The sequence below is a fragment of the Panthera uncia genome, chromosome D1 (genome assembly GCF_023721935.1).
Source record: "Panthera uncia isolate 11264 chromosome D1, Puncia_PCG_1.0, whole genome shotgun sequence".
Taxonomy (NCBI): domain Eukaryota; kingdom Metazoa; phylum Chordata; class Mammalia; order Carnivora; family Felidae; genus Panthera; species Panthera uncia.
In genome coordinates, this window is record NC_064808.1 from 9,342,946 (window position 1) to 9,356,902 (window position 13,957).

The following is a 13,957-nucleotide window of genomic DNA, read 5'->3' on the forward strand; positions in this document are numbered from 1 at the left end:
GACCCTGTGACCCAGGCTTTCATTTCTCCCAAGCACCCCACAGCACCATGTGACCCAGCCTGGCCAGAGAAAGGGGAAGCGAGGAGAGCCCAGAATTTCTCAAGAAGCACAAAGCTGGTCGAGGCGGCCTCAGCCGAGCAGGGAGCCAGAGCCAGAGGGGGCCAAGGAGGAGGGGAGGCGGGGGGGAGGGGGCAAGGAGGAGGTGGAGGAGACAGCAAGGCCGGTGGGGGCAGAGCGAGCCCTGTGGGAGGGCCCCCTCCCCCAGAGGACACGCCAGGTGTCACAGGGGGAAGGGACGACAATTCAGACGGGCGAACGACTGGGAGACCCACAGGAGAGGAGGAGGAGGGGCGGAGAAGTGGGGCGAAAAGGGGTCGGCAGGGGGGCCTGAGGGGTCGAGAGGAGGGGGAAAAAGAGCCGCGGGAGGAAGGAGGGAGAGTCAGGGGTGGGTGGAGGGGACAGGGGGAGAGTTGAGGGTCAGGGACGGGGAGGCAGAGACCGGGTAGCCGCAGAGGCGGCAAGGGGAAAACCAGGCAGAGGGGTCAGGGAGACAGAGGGGGAGAGGGGGTGAGCCACAGCGGGTGAGAAGGGAGGGCCGCCCGTTCGGGGGCCGCAGGTGGAGGATGCCCCCGCCGCGCGCCCGGGAGGAGCGCCGGCCGCTGCTGGCGCGCAGGCCGCGGGGGCCCCGACGGTGGCGGCGGACGGCGGCGGCCGCGGTGCTGCTGGTGGAGGCGCTGGAGCGCGCCGCCTTCTTCGGCGTCTCGGCCAACCTCGTGCTCTACCTCAACAGCGCCGGCTTCCACTGGGACGGGCAGCAGGCGTCCCGCGCGGCGCTCGTCTTCCTGGGCGCGTCCTACCTGCTGGCGCCCGTGGGCGGCTGGCTGGCCGACGCCTACCTGGGCCGCCACCGCGCCATCGCGCTCAGCCTGCTGCTCTACCTGTCCGCCTCCAGCCTGCTGGCCGCCACCGCCTTCCTCGACGGCCGCCGCTCCTTCTGCGGGGAGGTGCCCGAGTCGCGGCTGGGGCCCGCCTGCCCGTCGCCGGACTGCCCGCGCGCCTCGCCCGCCCTGTACTGCGCGCCCACGCTCTACTCGGGGCTGCTGCTGCTCGCCCTGGCCGCCAGCTCCATCCGGAGCAACCTCACCTCCTTCGGGGCCGACCAGGTGAGTGGCGGCGGGCGGAGGCCCAGGCGACGCGCGGGGCCCGCGCGGTTCGTGGGGGCTGAGACCGGGAGCCAGGGGAGACCTCGGGCAAACCACTTCCCCACTCTGCGCCCGGTTTCCTTATTCGAAAGAAGAGGGGCGGGGGGAGCCAACTCTAACAGTCACGATGGCCGCGATGGCGATAACCGTAGCGGGTAGTTGCTTTTCTCCACGAGCCACCTTCACTGTTGTAACTCCTTTAATTCTCTTAACTATCCCGGAGGTAGGTGGTATTATTGTGTCCATTTTACAGGTGAGGACACTGAGGTTTGGGGATATTGATCAACCTGTCCAAGGTCACACAGAGAGCAGATCAAAGAGTGGGGCTGGACTTCAGGCCCCACCATGAGCCCCATATTTTTTTTAAGTTTATTTATTTATTTTGAGGGGCGGGGGGAAGGGCAGAGAGAGAGGGAGAGAGACAATCCCAAGCGGGCTCTGTGCTGTCAGCGCAGCCTCCGTTATGGGGCTCGAACGTATGAAGCTGTGAGATCATGACCAGAACAGAAACCAAGAGTGGGAGGCTTAACAGACTGAGCCACCCAGGCGCCCCCATGAGCCCCATCTTTATGTGTTATAGGGGTGGGGGGGGGGCGGTTAGGGAAGGAGAAAGCCTCTACCTCACCAGCAGTGCAAAGGTTGGTTCAAGCCAGTTTGTCCAGATCCCAGCTCTGCTACTCACTACCCAGGAGCATTGGGGCAAATATTTTAACTGATGAGTGTTTCTCTGTATGCTTTTGGACAGAGCATGGCACATAGGAGAAATTCAGTAAATATTTACTAAACAAATGAGTAAATGCCTAACCACGTGGCTATGTTTTCATAGCTTTCCTCAGTAGGATGTTAGACAATAATTTTAAGTAATATGTAATATGATTAAACCAGCTATGGTGTTAGTGAGCCAAATCGAGGCAGAACTGCATGCAGAATGTGATTATAGCCCGGAGGGCAGCCTTCCGGCCCTTCCATAGGAAAAAAGACCAGGAATCAGCTAAAACGGGAAACAGGAAAAAAAACTGTAGCAGTGGTCAGGCCACTGGGCTAATTGTACTTTTCCCTCATTGTCTCTGTTTTTCAAATGTTCTTTCATTGTATGTATTCACCACCATAAAGGGTGACATTTTAAAAAGAATCATTGCATCCAGCTGGCATCCACAATTCCAGTGTCCTTGCCAAGGACTTCCTCATCCGGCCTGTTTGGATTCTTTGGTGACGGGGGACTCAGTGCCCCCTGGGCAGCCTGTCCAGTCCTTGGATGCTGTCGACCTGCCTTCAGACTAGGAGATCCCCAACGTCGACCAATAGGAATCCCTCTTCTTCCCTTCGTTGTACTCTTTCACTGACATCCGGTATACTGCCAGGGGCCCTTAATCTGTGCCCTTGACCTCACTGACCTCCAGAGAGCCTCAGCCATCCAGTGCCCCCTGTCTCTCCTTCCACCTGGTGGCAGAACTCCAGTGACATCAACAGTGATAACTGCTCTCGAACATTCTCCTGTTTTCTGAGCTTGGCCTTTGGGTGGGGCAAAGCCAGACTGGGAGGCTGCCCCCTGGGGTCCAAACCTGACGTAGGACAGGCTGGAAACACTGAAATGGTTTCAGGCAGGGGTGGACCTCACTGGATTTGAGTTCTTTAAAAATGTCTCTGGCTGCGGTGGAGAGTGGATGGGGGTGACAGGAGTAGGTACATCAGAGCGGTAAGGGGCTGCTGCAGAATTTAGGGGGGCGGTCAGATGAAGGATGTGTGGGTGGGAAAAGTTGGCAGCATCTGGCAGACAGCCATACCCAGGAGCTGCGGTTTGAACACCCTTGCTGATTTCAGAAAGGGCCATCCATCATTCTTGACAAAGTGCTCATTTTGGGAGAGCTCATTTATATCCTGAATGGGCTGCTGGTCTTCCCCTTAGAGTTGCAATTGTCGTATTCATTTACTTCCAATGACTAAATGGAAGTGGCTGCACGTAATAGGACTTATTTAATTTTCTGCTTGAAAGTCGACAGCAAAAATTCTCGTTGAGTGGACAGGCCCCTCCTTCTCCATTGCCGAGAGGACCCCTCAGAACCTCCGAGGGGATGCATCCGTATGGACTCTAATTTTATATTTGGAAAAGGAACAAAATACATACTTTTTCCCCCCCACGCAGTTACAGAAAGTAAAGATTGACAAAAAGAGCTTTTTTTTGGGTTTTGAGATGTGGAGGTTTGTTGAAAGGGCGACGGGTGTAATGTGCACAGAATCACCTAGAGAACTGACCTCTAGTCCTCACTGCCTTTTAGAAATGCAGACGCCTGGTCCCTGCCCCAGATCTAGAGTCAGAACTGGGACCAGGGTCTGGGAGAGGTGGGATCAGTCAGTGCAGCTGACCCGAGCCAGCAGACCGGAAGGGGGCCTGGGGCCTGACTGTTGCAGATTGATCCAAATCCTGGGTAAAGATTTTCAGTCCTTCTGCCCTTGCTGGGGGGCCTGTTTTTTTTTTTTTTTTTTTTTTTTTTTTTTTTCCCTCACCAGGCCAGAACACTCTCTTGGGGCTGTGTCCAAGCCCACCTCTGTTTTCGCTGATATGCCAACCTTGTTTGACTGCCCGTATACCAGAGGGAGCGAGTCGAGGGGAAGGGATGGGCCAGAATAGAAAACTCTGCATCTCCAAGTTGCAGAGGAGATTCTCAATTAGACTTTTAACTGTTTTTTCAATAAGACTCGTATATCATATTTAATAATGCGGAACAGACCTGATCTTTATTGGCCTTCTTCCGATTACAAAGGTGATGCGTATAAAGGTTGTTCAGTCAAAGACAAAGGGAGAAATCAACCGGAAACGAGCAAAGTGGCATCAGACATCTGTTGTGTGCACTACTTGGTGAACATAAAAAGGCGCCGTGAGCCGCGAGCATGAAAAAACAGCTGTGCCAAATGTCCTGGTCATTAACAAGTGACTCCCAAGGGAAAGGTTTATTCATTCAATGCATAGATATTTATTGAGTGTCTAGTTAGTGATCCAGGGGTAGGAAAGTGCTGGAATGTTCACCCCCTGACCCAGGAAGTGCCTCTGTGGGAAAGGGGGTGCAGGCACATCGTGGCGGGGTGCCCCTGGACCTCCTGGGCCCTTACCCTCACGCCTGCCCAGCAGGTGATGGATCTTGGCCGCCATGCCAGTCGCCGCTTCTTCAACTGGCTTTATTGGAGTATCAACGTGGGTGCCGTGCTGTCGCTGCTGGTGGTGGCCTTTATCCAACAGAACGTCAACTTCCTGCTGGGCTACGGCATCACCGTGGGCTGCGTGGGCCTGGCCTTCTTCATCTTCCTCTTTGCCACCCCCATCTTCGTCACCAAGCCCCCCACAGGCAGCCAAGTGTCCTCCATGCTTAAACTTGCTCTCCAAAACTGCTGTCCCCGGCTGTGGCACCGACACTCCACCAGGTGAGGAGAGGGCTCGTGGCGAAGGGGGCCGCGGAGCCTGGGGAAGGGCGGGGCTTCTCCCGGGGAGGCGCAGTCCAGTTGGAAGAACATTCCGCTCCACCTCCCGCGGTAACCCTTTATGACAACCTGCTCTCCGGGGACCAGAGCTGCCCACTGTGACGGAGGTCAAGGTGCTGGGTGGTGATACTGCAGTGGGTGAACTGTAGAAAGTGAGAAGATGTTAATGGTCCTGACGGTGACGGTGCCTGTGAAGGTAGAGGTGGCGGTGTTTGTTAGCGAATCAATGGCGACCGACCGTTACAGGGGAGGCAGTGATGACGGAGATAGTACCAGCAAAGGCTGTTGGGATACAACACCACCCTGACATTAGGTATGAGAACGTCTAAGAAGTCAGCCAAACTTGCTCCTACTCCACTAGCCGGCATCCCAGGGAGGGAGGTTCTTGATCTTGCAAATGCACGATGCCTTCCTTTTGCTCTTCTCCTTCCTAAGTTAATTGGCTGCTTACGCCAAGCCGACTTGGAGGCCTTGGAGCCAGTTACAGATCCTGTCGGTGGGATCGAGGCGGGAAAGGTGCGGAACATGTTTTTCTAAGCTGGCGCATTGCTGCGGGGTTTTCTTTTAAAATTAAAAAAAAAAAAATTAACGTTTATTTTATTTATTTTAGAAAGGAGGGGTGGGGCAGAGAGAGAGGGAGGCACAGAATCCGAAGCAGGCTCCAGGCTCTGAGGTGTCAGCACAGACATGGGGCCTCACGCCTGTGGCTGGAGCTTGCCACAACAAGGTGTCTGGGTTGCCAGAGGAGGGAGCTTTCCAAGAGAGAATGTTCCAAAGGGAAGGAAGCAGAAGCTGTTGGTCCTTCAGGAGGCTTGAAATCCCAGAGCATCACTTCTGCTCATTCCTTTGGTCAGCACAGCTACACGGCTGGCCCAGATTCAAGGGCAGGGGAACTAATCACCCATTAGTGGAAGAGTGTCATCACATACTGGGAGGGGAGAAGGTGATGGTGGCCCTTCTTTGGAAATGACCACACTGGTGTTATCCCTTTTGGCATCTCAAAGGCTCAGATCTTGCGGTTCGTGGGTTCGAGTCCCGTGTCAGGCTCTGTGCTGACAGCTCAGAGCCTGACCCGGCTTCGGGTTCTCTGTCTCCCTCTCTCTTTGCCCCTCCCCCCCCAAATAAATAAGCATTAAGGAAAAGTTTTAATTTTCAAAGGATGCAGCAAAGGGCAAAGGTCATAGCAGTGGTTGATCTATCCTGTTTCCCTGATCACTTCCCTTGCACCCCTACCTCTCTGCTCCCTCCCTCCTCATCCGGTAGGGAGAGGGCTGTAATGTTGCCTGTGGAGGAGTCTGGACTTGGAGACAACAAGCAGGGGGTTTTGGGGGGCGTATCAAACCTGGGCCAGCCTCTCTGAGTCAGGCTTGGACAGGGACTTCCCTGCTTCCCACTGAAAACTGATGCTGCGAGCCAAAAATCCCCCAAGGCTCCGCTCGCCACAGTCACTGGTCTACTTTCTCCGGGACCACGGGGCCACGGCTCGGGTGGGATGGGTCTTGATCAGCCACCTGCGCGAGAGAGGAGGTAATAGGGAGGACGGTGACTGGGAGTGTAGTGAGCACTGCGGGAGGCTGGCTCTGGGGGGCGATCGTCTCCTTAACGACGATAACGGTGAGGATGCTGAGGCTGGGGAAGGTGGTGCTCCTGGTGGAGGGAGGAGATGGGTCATTTTGGAGGTGATGGCTACGGTCACTGGTGAGAGGGGAGCAAGATTAAATTAGGGGCTGGCGATGGCCGTGGCGGTGGTGATGACGGCTGCTATTTTATTTGCTGCCGTGGCCCCACAGAGACTCTCAAGGCACCCAAACGCTGCCTGCGCAGAGGTCTCCCCAGCCCGGCCCCACCCCGCAAGAGGACATGGCCAACTTCCAGGTTCTGGTGAAGATCTTGCCCGTCATGGTGACCCTGGTGCCCTACTGGATGGTGTACTTCCAGGTGAGTGTCCTGACCTTTCGTCCTGGCGACACTGGTTCCCCAGTCCCCCGACTGGGCTCGGCTCTCACGGAGCATGTGAAAAGGGGGTCAGGGGTTCACAGAGTGAACTGGGGCTACGTGGGGCCTGGCGCAAAGCCATCTTGATAATTTTTAAATGTTTATTTTTGAGAGAGAGAGAGAGAGAGAGAGGCAGAGAGAGAGGTGGGGACAGAGGATCCGAAGTGGGCTCTGTGCTGACAGCAGAGAACCTGATGTGGGGCTCGAACTCACAAACCACGAGATCATGACCTGGGCCGAAGTCAGATGCTCAACCGACTGAACCGCCCAGGTGCCCCCCCCCCCCCGGGCCCACCATCCTGATAATTAATAGCATGAGGAACTCTGGAGACAGGTCTGAGGCCCCATGACGTGAATGTCACCCCCATCTGTCTGGGCCTCATGTATAAAACAGGTGGCTTCGAGGCTGTAACAGCTCTACGGCATTCAGATTCTCGGCCGTGGCATCTGAGGCCCAGAGAAGGTGTGCCCGTTGCTCAATGCCTCCCGGCCAGCTAGGGGCGAAGGTTGAATACATGGCAGCAGTGATCCCCCACCCCAGTGGTCTCACAACCACCTGCAGAGCTTTAAAAAAACGGATTCCATGTCCTACCCCAGACCCCTGAAAGAGAACCGCTGGGCGAAGTCTCTAGAATAAGAAACTGATGCTGGTACTCAACCAGGTTAGAGAGCTACTACTCCCCACCATTTCCTGAGGGGAAGGTTAGCAGTGTGTGTGTGTGTGTGTGTGTGTGCGTGTGTGTGCGCACAGGGCGGACAGCAGCCTACCCCAGCCTCTACCCTCCAGACCACAAGGTCATCGCCTTCCATATCCCCTTCGTAAGAAGCTTGTTTCGAGTTACAGAAGATGGGGGCTGTGCAGGGCCAGCCTGCTACTTGGGGGTGGCACAGGGAAGGTGTCCATGATGGGACAGGACATGGGGTGCAGGTGCCCGTGGCTGACTGTCAGTCATACTGGTTGTCAGAATATTGACATCCTACATACCACCAGGTAAATAGCCGCGGTCCTGAGCGACCCAAGTGCCCTCCCCTGACCCTCCTGTGGGATTGTGTGTTATACAATCCCCTGTGTTATACGGCAACCAAAGGGGTGATACCTGTGGGTATCAGTGGGCGGTGGGCCCCCCCGGGAGCCTGCTCCTGCACCCGTGTCCAGTGCCATTCTGGTGGGTTCGTGCCTATGCGGCGTCTGTGCTGTGTCAGCCTGTGGGACTCAGCCTGGCCTCGGTGTCAAATGCCAGCTCCCCGTGGGGACAGCCATGTCATTATCTTCCCTACGTCAACAACCACTTATCCACGCCCGCTCTGTGCCAGGCCCTGGAGACACAAATGTGAGTCGGACCAGCTGTGCCCAGGCTCTGGGACAAGGCTGCACACGCAACGCACAGGCCTGGGAGCAGAGCGCAGGAAGGCAGGAAGCTCCCCTACGGGGCCTGGCTCCCCGAGGAGGAAGGAGGGGAGGGAGATCAGCTCCCCGCTCCCCTCCCCCCAACCCAGGCTGGGGGAGGGGACCGCGGGGAGCTCAGCTGCAGAATGGCCCTCTGGGAGCTGGGAGTCTCCCGGCCTGAAGGTGAGGCCTCCACCTCTCTTGGCAGATGCAGTCCACGTATGTCCTGCAAGGTCTTCACCTCCACATCCCGAACATTTTCCCTGAGTACCCGTCCAACAGTTCCGTGGCTCTGAGAGCCGAGGGCAGCAGCTACAAGGTAAGAGACCACGTGGGCGTCCAGCCCCCCACTTCAGGCCCCGCTGGGTGCCTCCTCCTCTGAGAAGAGAAGGAAACGAAGCAGCTTCCACACCCAGGGTGCAGGGGGTCCTCAGGGAACGGGAAAAGCACCTGGGGGATGGGTAAAGCTGTGCCCCAGCCCAGGCATCCTGCCAAGATGCTCAACTGCTCGGAAGAATTCAGGCCGGCTTTGCTCCCACCTGTCTCCGCCAGGCCCTCAGATAGACGCGCCGGGGACCCTCAGTTCTATCCTGAGTCCCCTCACTCTCGGGGACCCCCGGATGCCCAGATGTCTGCCTTCTACCAGGACTTTCCAAACCAGTTCTTTGGCATCCCAAAGACTCATCAAAGGTCCTAGGAACTGGCAGCTAAATGACGTTGGCCGCTATACCTTTGTTCCCTGCCCAGGGAAGACATCACTGATGAACCTTGACATGTTTTCGTGCTGGGCCCAAGAATGTACCCGGCAGCCGCTCCCCATTGGTAGACTTAGAGGAACCCATCTGCCCTCCCTGATCTAACCCCATCAGCGATTTCCACAGCTGAGGAATGTGCATTTCAGAGAGGGGAGAGGGCCGACCCTGGCGCACCCAGGGACAGTCTGGAGGCCAGTTCTCCCAACTCCGGCCCAGAGCCCTTTCTGCTCCGCTAGCCTGCCTTGCTTGGCTCCCTCTCGCCCAGATCCCGGAAGCCTGGCTCCTTCTGGCCAACGTCGTGGTGGTGCTGATCTTGGTGCCCGTGAAGGATCATTTGCTCGACCCTTTACTGCTGCGTTGCAAGCTGTTGCCCTCGGCCCTGCAGAAGATGGCACTGGGGATGTTCTTTGGTTTTGCCTCCGTGGTTGTGGCAGGTGAGTGGAGGGACTCTGGGAGGGAAGCTGGCCTTTGTCTGGGGTCGGGGGAGGCTGGCTCCATTTCGGGCTAATGCTGGAGCCGTGGGCCCGGGGCCAAGAACACCTTCCTGCCACGGATGCCACGTTGGCTTCCCAGAGGGCGTGAGCTGAAGGGGACCCTCCTCCTCCAGTCCAGCCTCCCCTCGTCCTGACGAGTGAAGAAACTCAGGCCAAGAGAGGGAATAAGGTGTTCAGTGGGATGGAAGTTCCCTAAAGCCAGGGTTCTTTCTTTCTTTTTCATTTGGTGCCCATGGGCACCCAGTCAATGGGCTCGATGAATGTTTCAGACACTCAACCACTTAAAAAAAAAAAAGAAAGAATTTATCATTTATTCTCTTCTTTCCTCCAGTTCTAAAGGATTTGCAGCCATTTATAAAATGGTCAAGAAGCCTTTTGTGCTACTGCACAAACCTGAGTCCTTTTCAATTAGAAACTGAATGGTTCTGAAGTTCCTTAGCGTCTGTGAGTGCCATCTTCTCAATGGGGATACAATGGGGATTCAGCCCTGGTGCAGGACCGGGCCTCCGCCCTCACGGAATGTAGTCTAGCAGGAGTGTTCTGGGGATTCAAGAAAGCCCGTAAAACCCCCAGTACTGTGCCTGGATCACAGGTAGGAGGCAGGGGGGAATTCAAGCTCGATAAACAGTATCGTGTTAACAAGGATGAAAACCAAACCACGTTTCTTTTCGGTGCCGTGCTTTAATGCACCCTGTCCTGTTTCATCGTCAAAGCAACCCCGGGAATTTTGTTCTCACTCCTTGCACGTGAGCACTGGGTCTCAGAGAGCTTGGGTTTACCCAAGGTCACACAGCTAGCCAGCGTGGCAGGGCCAGGATTGGAACCTGAGTCACCCAACACCACATCCAGCGTTCGTTCCACTACAGCACAGCTGCCTCCTAAGCAGAGAAGGGGAAGGAGAGAAAATGAAGCTTTGCAAGCCAGGTTAGAAAACCATTCTGTAACACTTGATCCTGCAAGTGGACACAAGTCGTGTGGTCGCACGGAAACGGGGCCAGCAGCGAAATCAGACACACCGGGGCTCTCAAATCCAGCCCCAGCTACTCATTAGCTGCGTAACTGTGGGCTGGGTGCTTAACCTCCTTTTTTTTTAATTTTATTTTTTATTTAATTAATTTTATTTTATCTCATATGCAAGACTGCATATTATTTTTTTTTAATATGAAATTTATTGTCAAATTGGTTTCCATACAACACCCAGGGCTCATCCCAACAGGTGCCCTCCTCAATGCCCATCACCCACCCTCCCCCCCCTCCCACCCTCCATCAACCCTCAGTTTATTCTCAGTATTTAAGCATCTCTTATGCTTTGCCTCCTTCCCTCTCTGTAACATTTTTCCCCCTCGTTCTCCTCACCCCCGGGTCTTCTGTTGAGTTTCTCAGGATCCACATATGAGTGAAAACATATGGTATCTGTCTTTCTCTGCCTGACTTATTTCACTTGGCATAATACTCTCCAGTTCCATCCGTGTTGCTACAAAAGGCCAGATTTCACTTTCTCATTGCCAAATAGTATACCATTGTATATATAAACCAAACTTCTTTATCCATTTGTCAGTTGATGGACATTTAGGCTTTTTCCATGAATTGGCTATTGTTGAGAGTGCTGCTATAAACGTTGGGGTACAAGTGCCCCTATGCATCAGCACTCCTGTATCCCTCGGGTAAATTCCTAGCAGTGCTATTGCTGGGTCATAGGGTGGATCTATTTTTAATTTTTTGAGGAACCTCCACACTGTTTTCCAGAGTGGCTGCACCAGTTTGCATTCCCACCAACAGGGCAAGAGGGTTCCTGTTTCTCCACATCCTCACCAGCATCTATAGTCTCCTGATTTGTTCATTTTAGCCACTCCGATCAGGGTGAGGTGATATCTCAGTGTGGTTTTGATTTGTATTTCCCCGATGAGGAGTGATGTTGAGCATCGTTTCATGTGCCTGTTGGCCATCTGGATGTCTTCTTTAGAAAAGTGTCTATTCATGACTTCTGCCCATTTCTTCACTGGATTATGCCTAGCACATAACAGGCTCTCAATTAATGCAAGTTGTCCCTGTGAATGACTACAAAACCTCTTCTGAGCTTCCTAGCAGCCAAGGCAAAAATCAAAGGGTTGAAACTCAAATCTGGGACCTCCACCCTGCCCCTGGGCCAGTATCCTCTTCCTTACCTGCTGCTCAGTCTTCGGCTACCTAGTGAATACCTACTACATGCCAAGCTCTGCCATGGGCTAAGCTGCCCACAGTGGGCCTGACTCCAGTCCCCCTCTTCCCCCCACTCCAGGAGGCCTAGAGATGGAGCGTTTACAGTACATCCATCGGAACGAGACGGTGTCCCAGCAGATCGGGAAGAATGTGTACTACGCAGCACCTCTGTCCATCTGGTGGCAGGTCCCTCAGTACCTGCTCATCGGGATCAGTGAGATTTTTGCCAGTATCCCAGGTATGCTGGACCCCTCCCCCTGCTCTCGCACCAGTGATGGGCTCTGCCTGGTGCCGCCTCGGGCCAAGTCAGCGGCCTCACGGCCACAGCTTCTCGGGTTCGTGCGGGTGGAGGAAGGCCAGGTTCCCTAAGTGGGGCTGCCTTCACCCAGTGGGGACTTCCCAGCACCTGGTTTGTGCCGGGCACCGTGATGGGCACTGCAGATTTGGAGGGGATTAAGACGCTCCCGTAAGGACTTCCCACACAGTCCCTGGTGCCGTGTTCCTCATCCCCCGGGTCTGTGCATTTGCTGTTCCCTCTGCCTCAGGTTCACAGTGAACAACCATTTCCCCTTCCCTTCTGAGCCTAAATGCCAGTTTCTCCGTATGGCCTTTTCCGAGGCCCCCCAGGCAGAGGGAGTCGTTCTCTCCTCCTGTTGCCAATGTCTGTCCCGGCACATGGGGTGCTGCGTTGTCAGAAAGGCAGCACGTGTTTGTCTCCCCGGCCGGGCTGTGAGCCAGAGCCGTAGGGTGGGCGTGGGCTCTTCACTCAGCCAGGGAGCAGCTTACTCAGCTGCCGGCCAGGGCTAGGCTCGGGGAGGGGACTCAGAATTGGGAGGCATCACCCAGACGGTAAACCCAGTGGAGGACTGTGGAAGGGACTCTAGGGTGTTGGGAAAGCCCGGGGACGAGGTGGGGAGGAGGCAGGTGGGCAGCGGGGGCAGGACTCAGCAGGTGGCAGGAAGGAGGTCACAGGCAGGGGAACAGCATTGGCAAAGAGCTGAGCTTTGTGGGGAGTGTCCGGAAGGCTGGGAGGTGCAGGGCCAAACCTGGATGTTGAAGTTTCTCCTGGGGGCCATAGTCTCACACACACGCCCCCAGTGTAGGAGACTTTTGCAGGGAAAGGATCCCACTAGACGTGTTTTAGACCCATCTGAGTGTGTGAGGAGGAAGACAGGAGGCAGGGGAGTTTAAGAGGCGTTTGCAGAGGCTGGGCAGGAAATAACCATGTCCGCAGTTTGGTCCAGGGCAGAGGGAAGAGGAGGAGGGGAGACAGAGCAATGTGGGGGCGTCCAGGTGGAGGGGAACAGACGAGCAGGGCGGAGGCAAGGGGTCGGTGGTGCATGGGTGTCGTCCTAGCCACGTAGTGGGCGGTCCTGCCAGGGAGGCCAGGGTGGGGGCTTGTTGAGTGTGGGCTGGGGGCCTCGGACCCCATCTCTGCCTCTCCACTGGCCTGATCCCACCCCCTCCCTCTGCAGGCCTGGAGTTTGCCTACTCGGAGGCTCCTCGCTCCATGCAGGGTGCCATCATGGGCATCTTCTTCTGCCTGTCAGGAGTGGGCTCACTCTTGGGCTCCAGCCTCGTGGCACTCCTGTCACTGCCAGGGGGCTGGCTGTACTGCCCCAAGGACTTCGGTGAGTGTGGAGCCCTCCCTGGGGGTGGGAGGCTCAGAAGGGTCGTGTCAGCTGCTAAGTGACTTGACCCCGGGCAGAATGAAAATTCGCAGGCTGGACTCGGGAGAACCGGGTTCTAGCCCAGACTTGGCCAGTCGCCCACGATGTGGCTTCCCCACGTTGGGCCTCAGTTTCCCTAACTGTCAAAAAGGAACCCGTGTACTCAGCAGGCCTCCAAGGCTCCTTCCTGCATCTGGAAGTCTGTCATTCTGGCTGAAGGGCCACCTTTCCCTTTCCCTGTTGTGTTGGTGTTTTAAGCCCCGTAAAGAATAACTAGCGACCAGGGAGTTACAGAAGCCACAGGAAACAGGCCAGATGCTAGAGGGCTGTCTGCCCGCCCACTGCCCGCACCTTCTCAGCGGCCAGTCCCAGGGGAGCCCTGCCCGACCCAACCCAAATGCCAACCCCTCCTTTTCCCCAGGGAACATCAACAATTGCCGAATGGACCTCTACTTTTTCCTCCTGGCCAGCATTCAGGCCGCCACAGCCCTCCTGTTTATCTGGATCGCTGGTCGCTACGAGAGGGCAGCTCAGGGCCCAGTCTCTCCAAGCTGTCCCAGCAGGGATAGGGGCTGAGCACGCCGCCCCCCTCCCCCCCCGAGCCCTCGCTTCTCTCCCCAGGACAGACAGCAGCGGTCCCAGGTGGGGGTTCCTTGAGTTTATTCTGTACCCGACATTAGGATGAAATGGTTCCCATAAATAAGGGGCATAAGCCCTTCCTCACGAGCATGGTCCATGATGGGGGGGGCAGAGGGGGCCTGGGTGGGAGTCCATTCGAGTG

At 55.9% G+C, this 13,957-nt stretch overlaps 1 protein-coding gene across 1 annotated transcript; it reads left to right on the forward strand.

Annotated features, from left to right (window-relative positions):
- Positions 1-541: 541 nt before the first annotated feature.
- On the forward strand, positions 542-13,902 carry SLC15A3 (solute carrier family 15 member 3). Its single transcript, XM_049645382.1, has 8 exons — positions 542-1,163; positions 4,330-4,619; positions 6,467-6,614; positions 8,267-8,377; positions 9,079-9,247; positions 11,586-11,744; positions 12,982-13,137; positions 13,598-13,902. Exons 1-8 carry the CDS (start codon positions 624-626, stop codon positions 13,750-13,752), a joined length of 1,728 nt encoding a protein of 575 aa, XP_049501339.1. The 5' UTR covers positions 542-623; the 3' UTR covers positions 13,753-13,902.
- Positions 13,903-13,957: the final 55 nt, after the last annotated feature.

Coding starts and splice junctions, on each gene's coding strand:
- SLC15A3 (XM_049645382.1), top strand. CDS start 624: ATGCCCCCGCCGCGCGCCCGGGAGGAGCGCCGGCCGCTGCTGGCGCGC. Junction 4,620..6,466: donor TGGCACCGACACTCCACCAG/GTGAGGAGAGGG, acceptor GTGGCCCCACAG/AGACTCTCAAGGCACCCAAA. Junction 11,745..12,981: donor GATTTTTGCCAGTATCCCAG/GTATGCTGGACC, acceptor CTCCCTCTGCAG/GCCTGGAGTTTGCCTACTCG.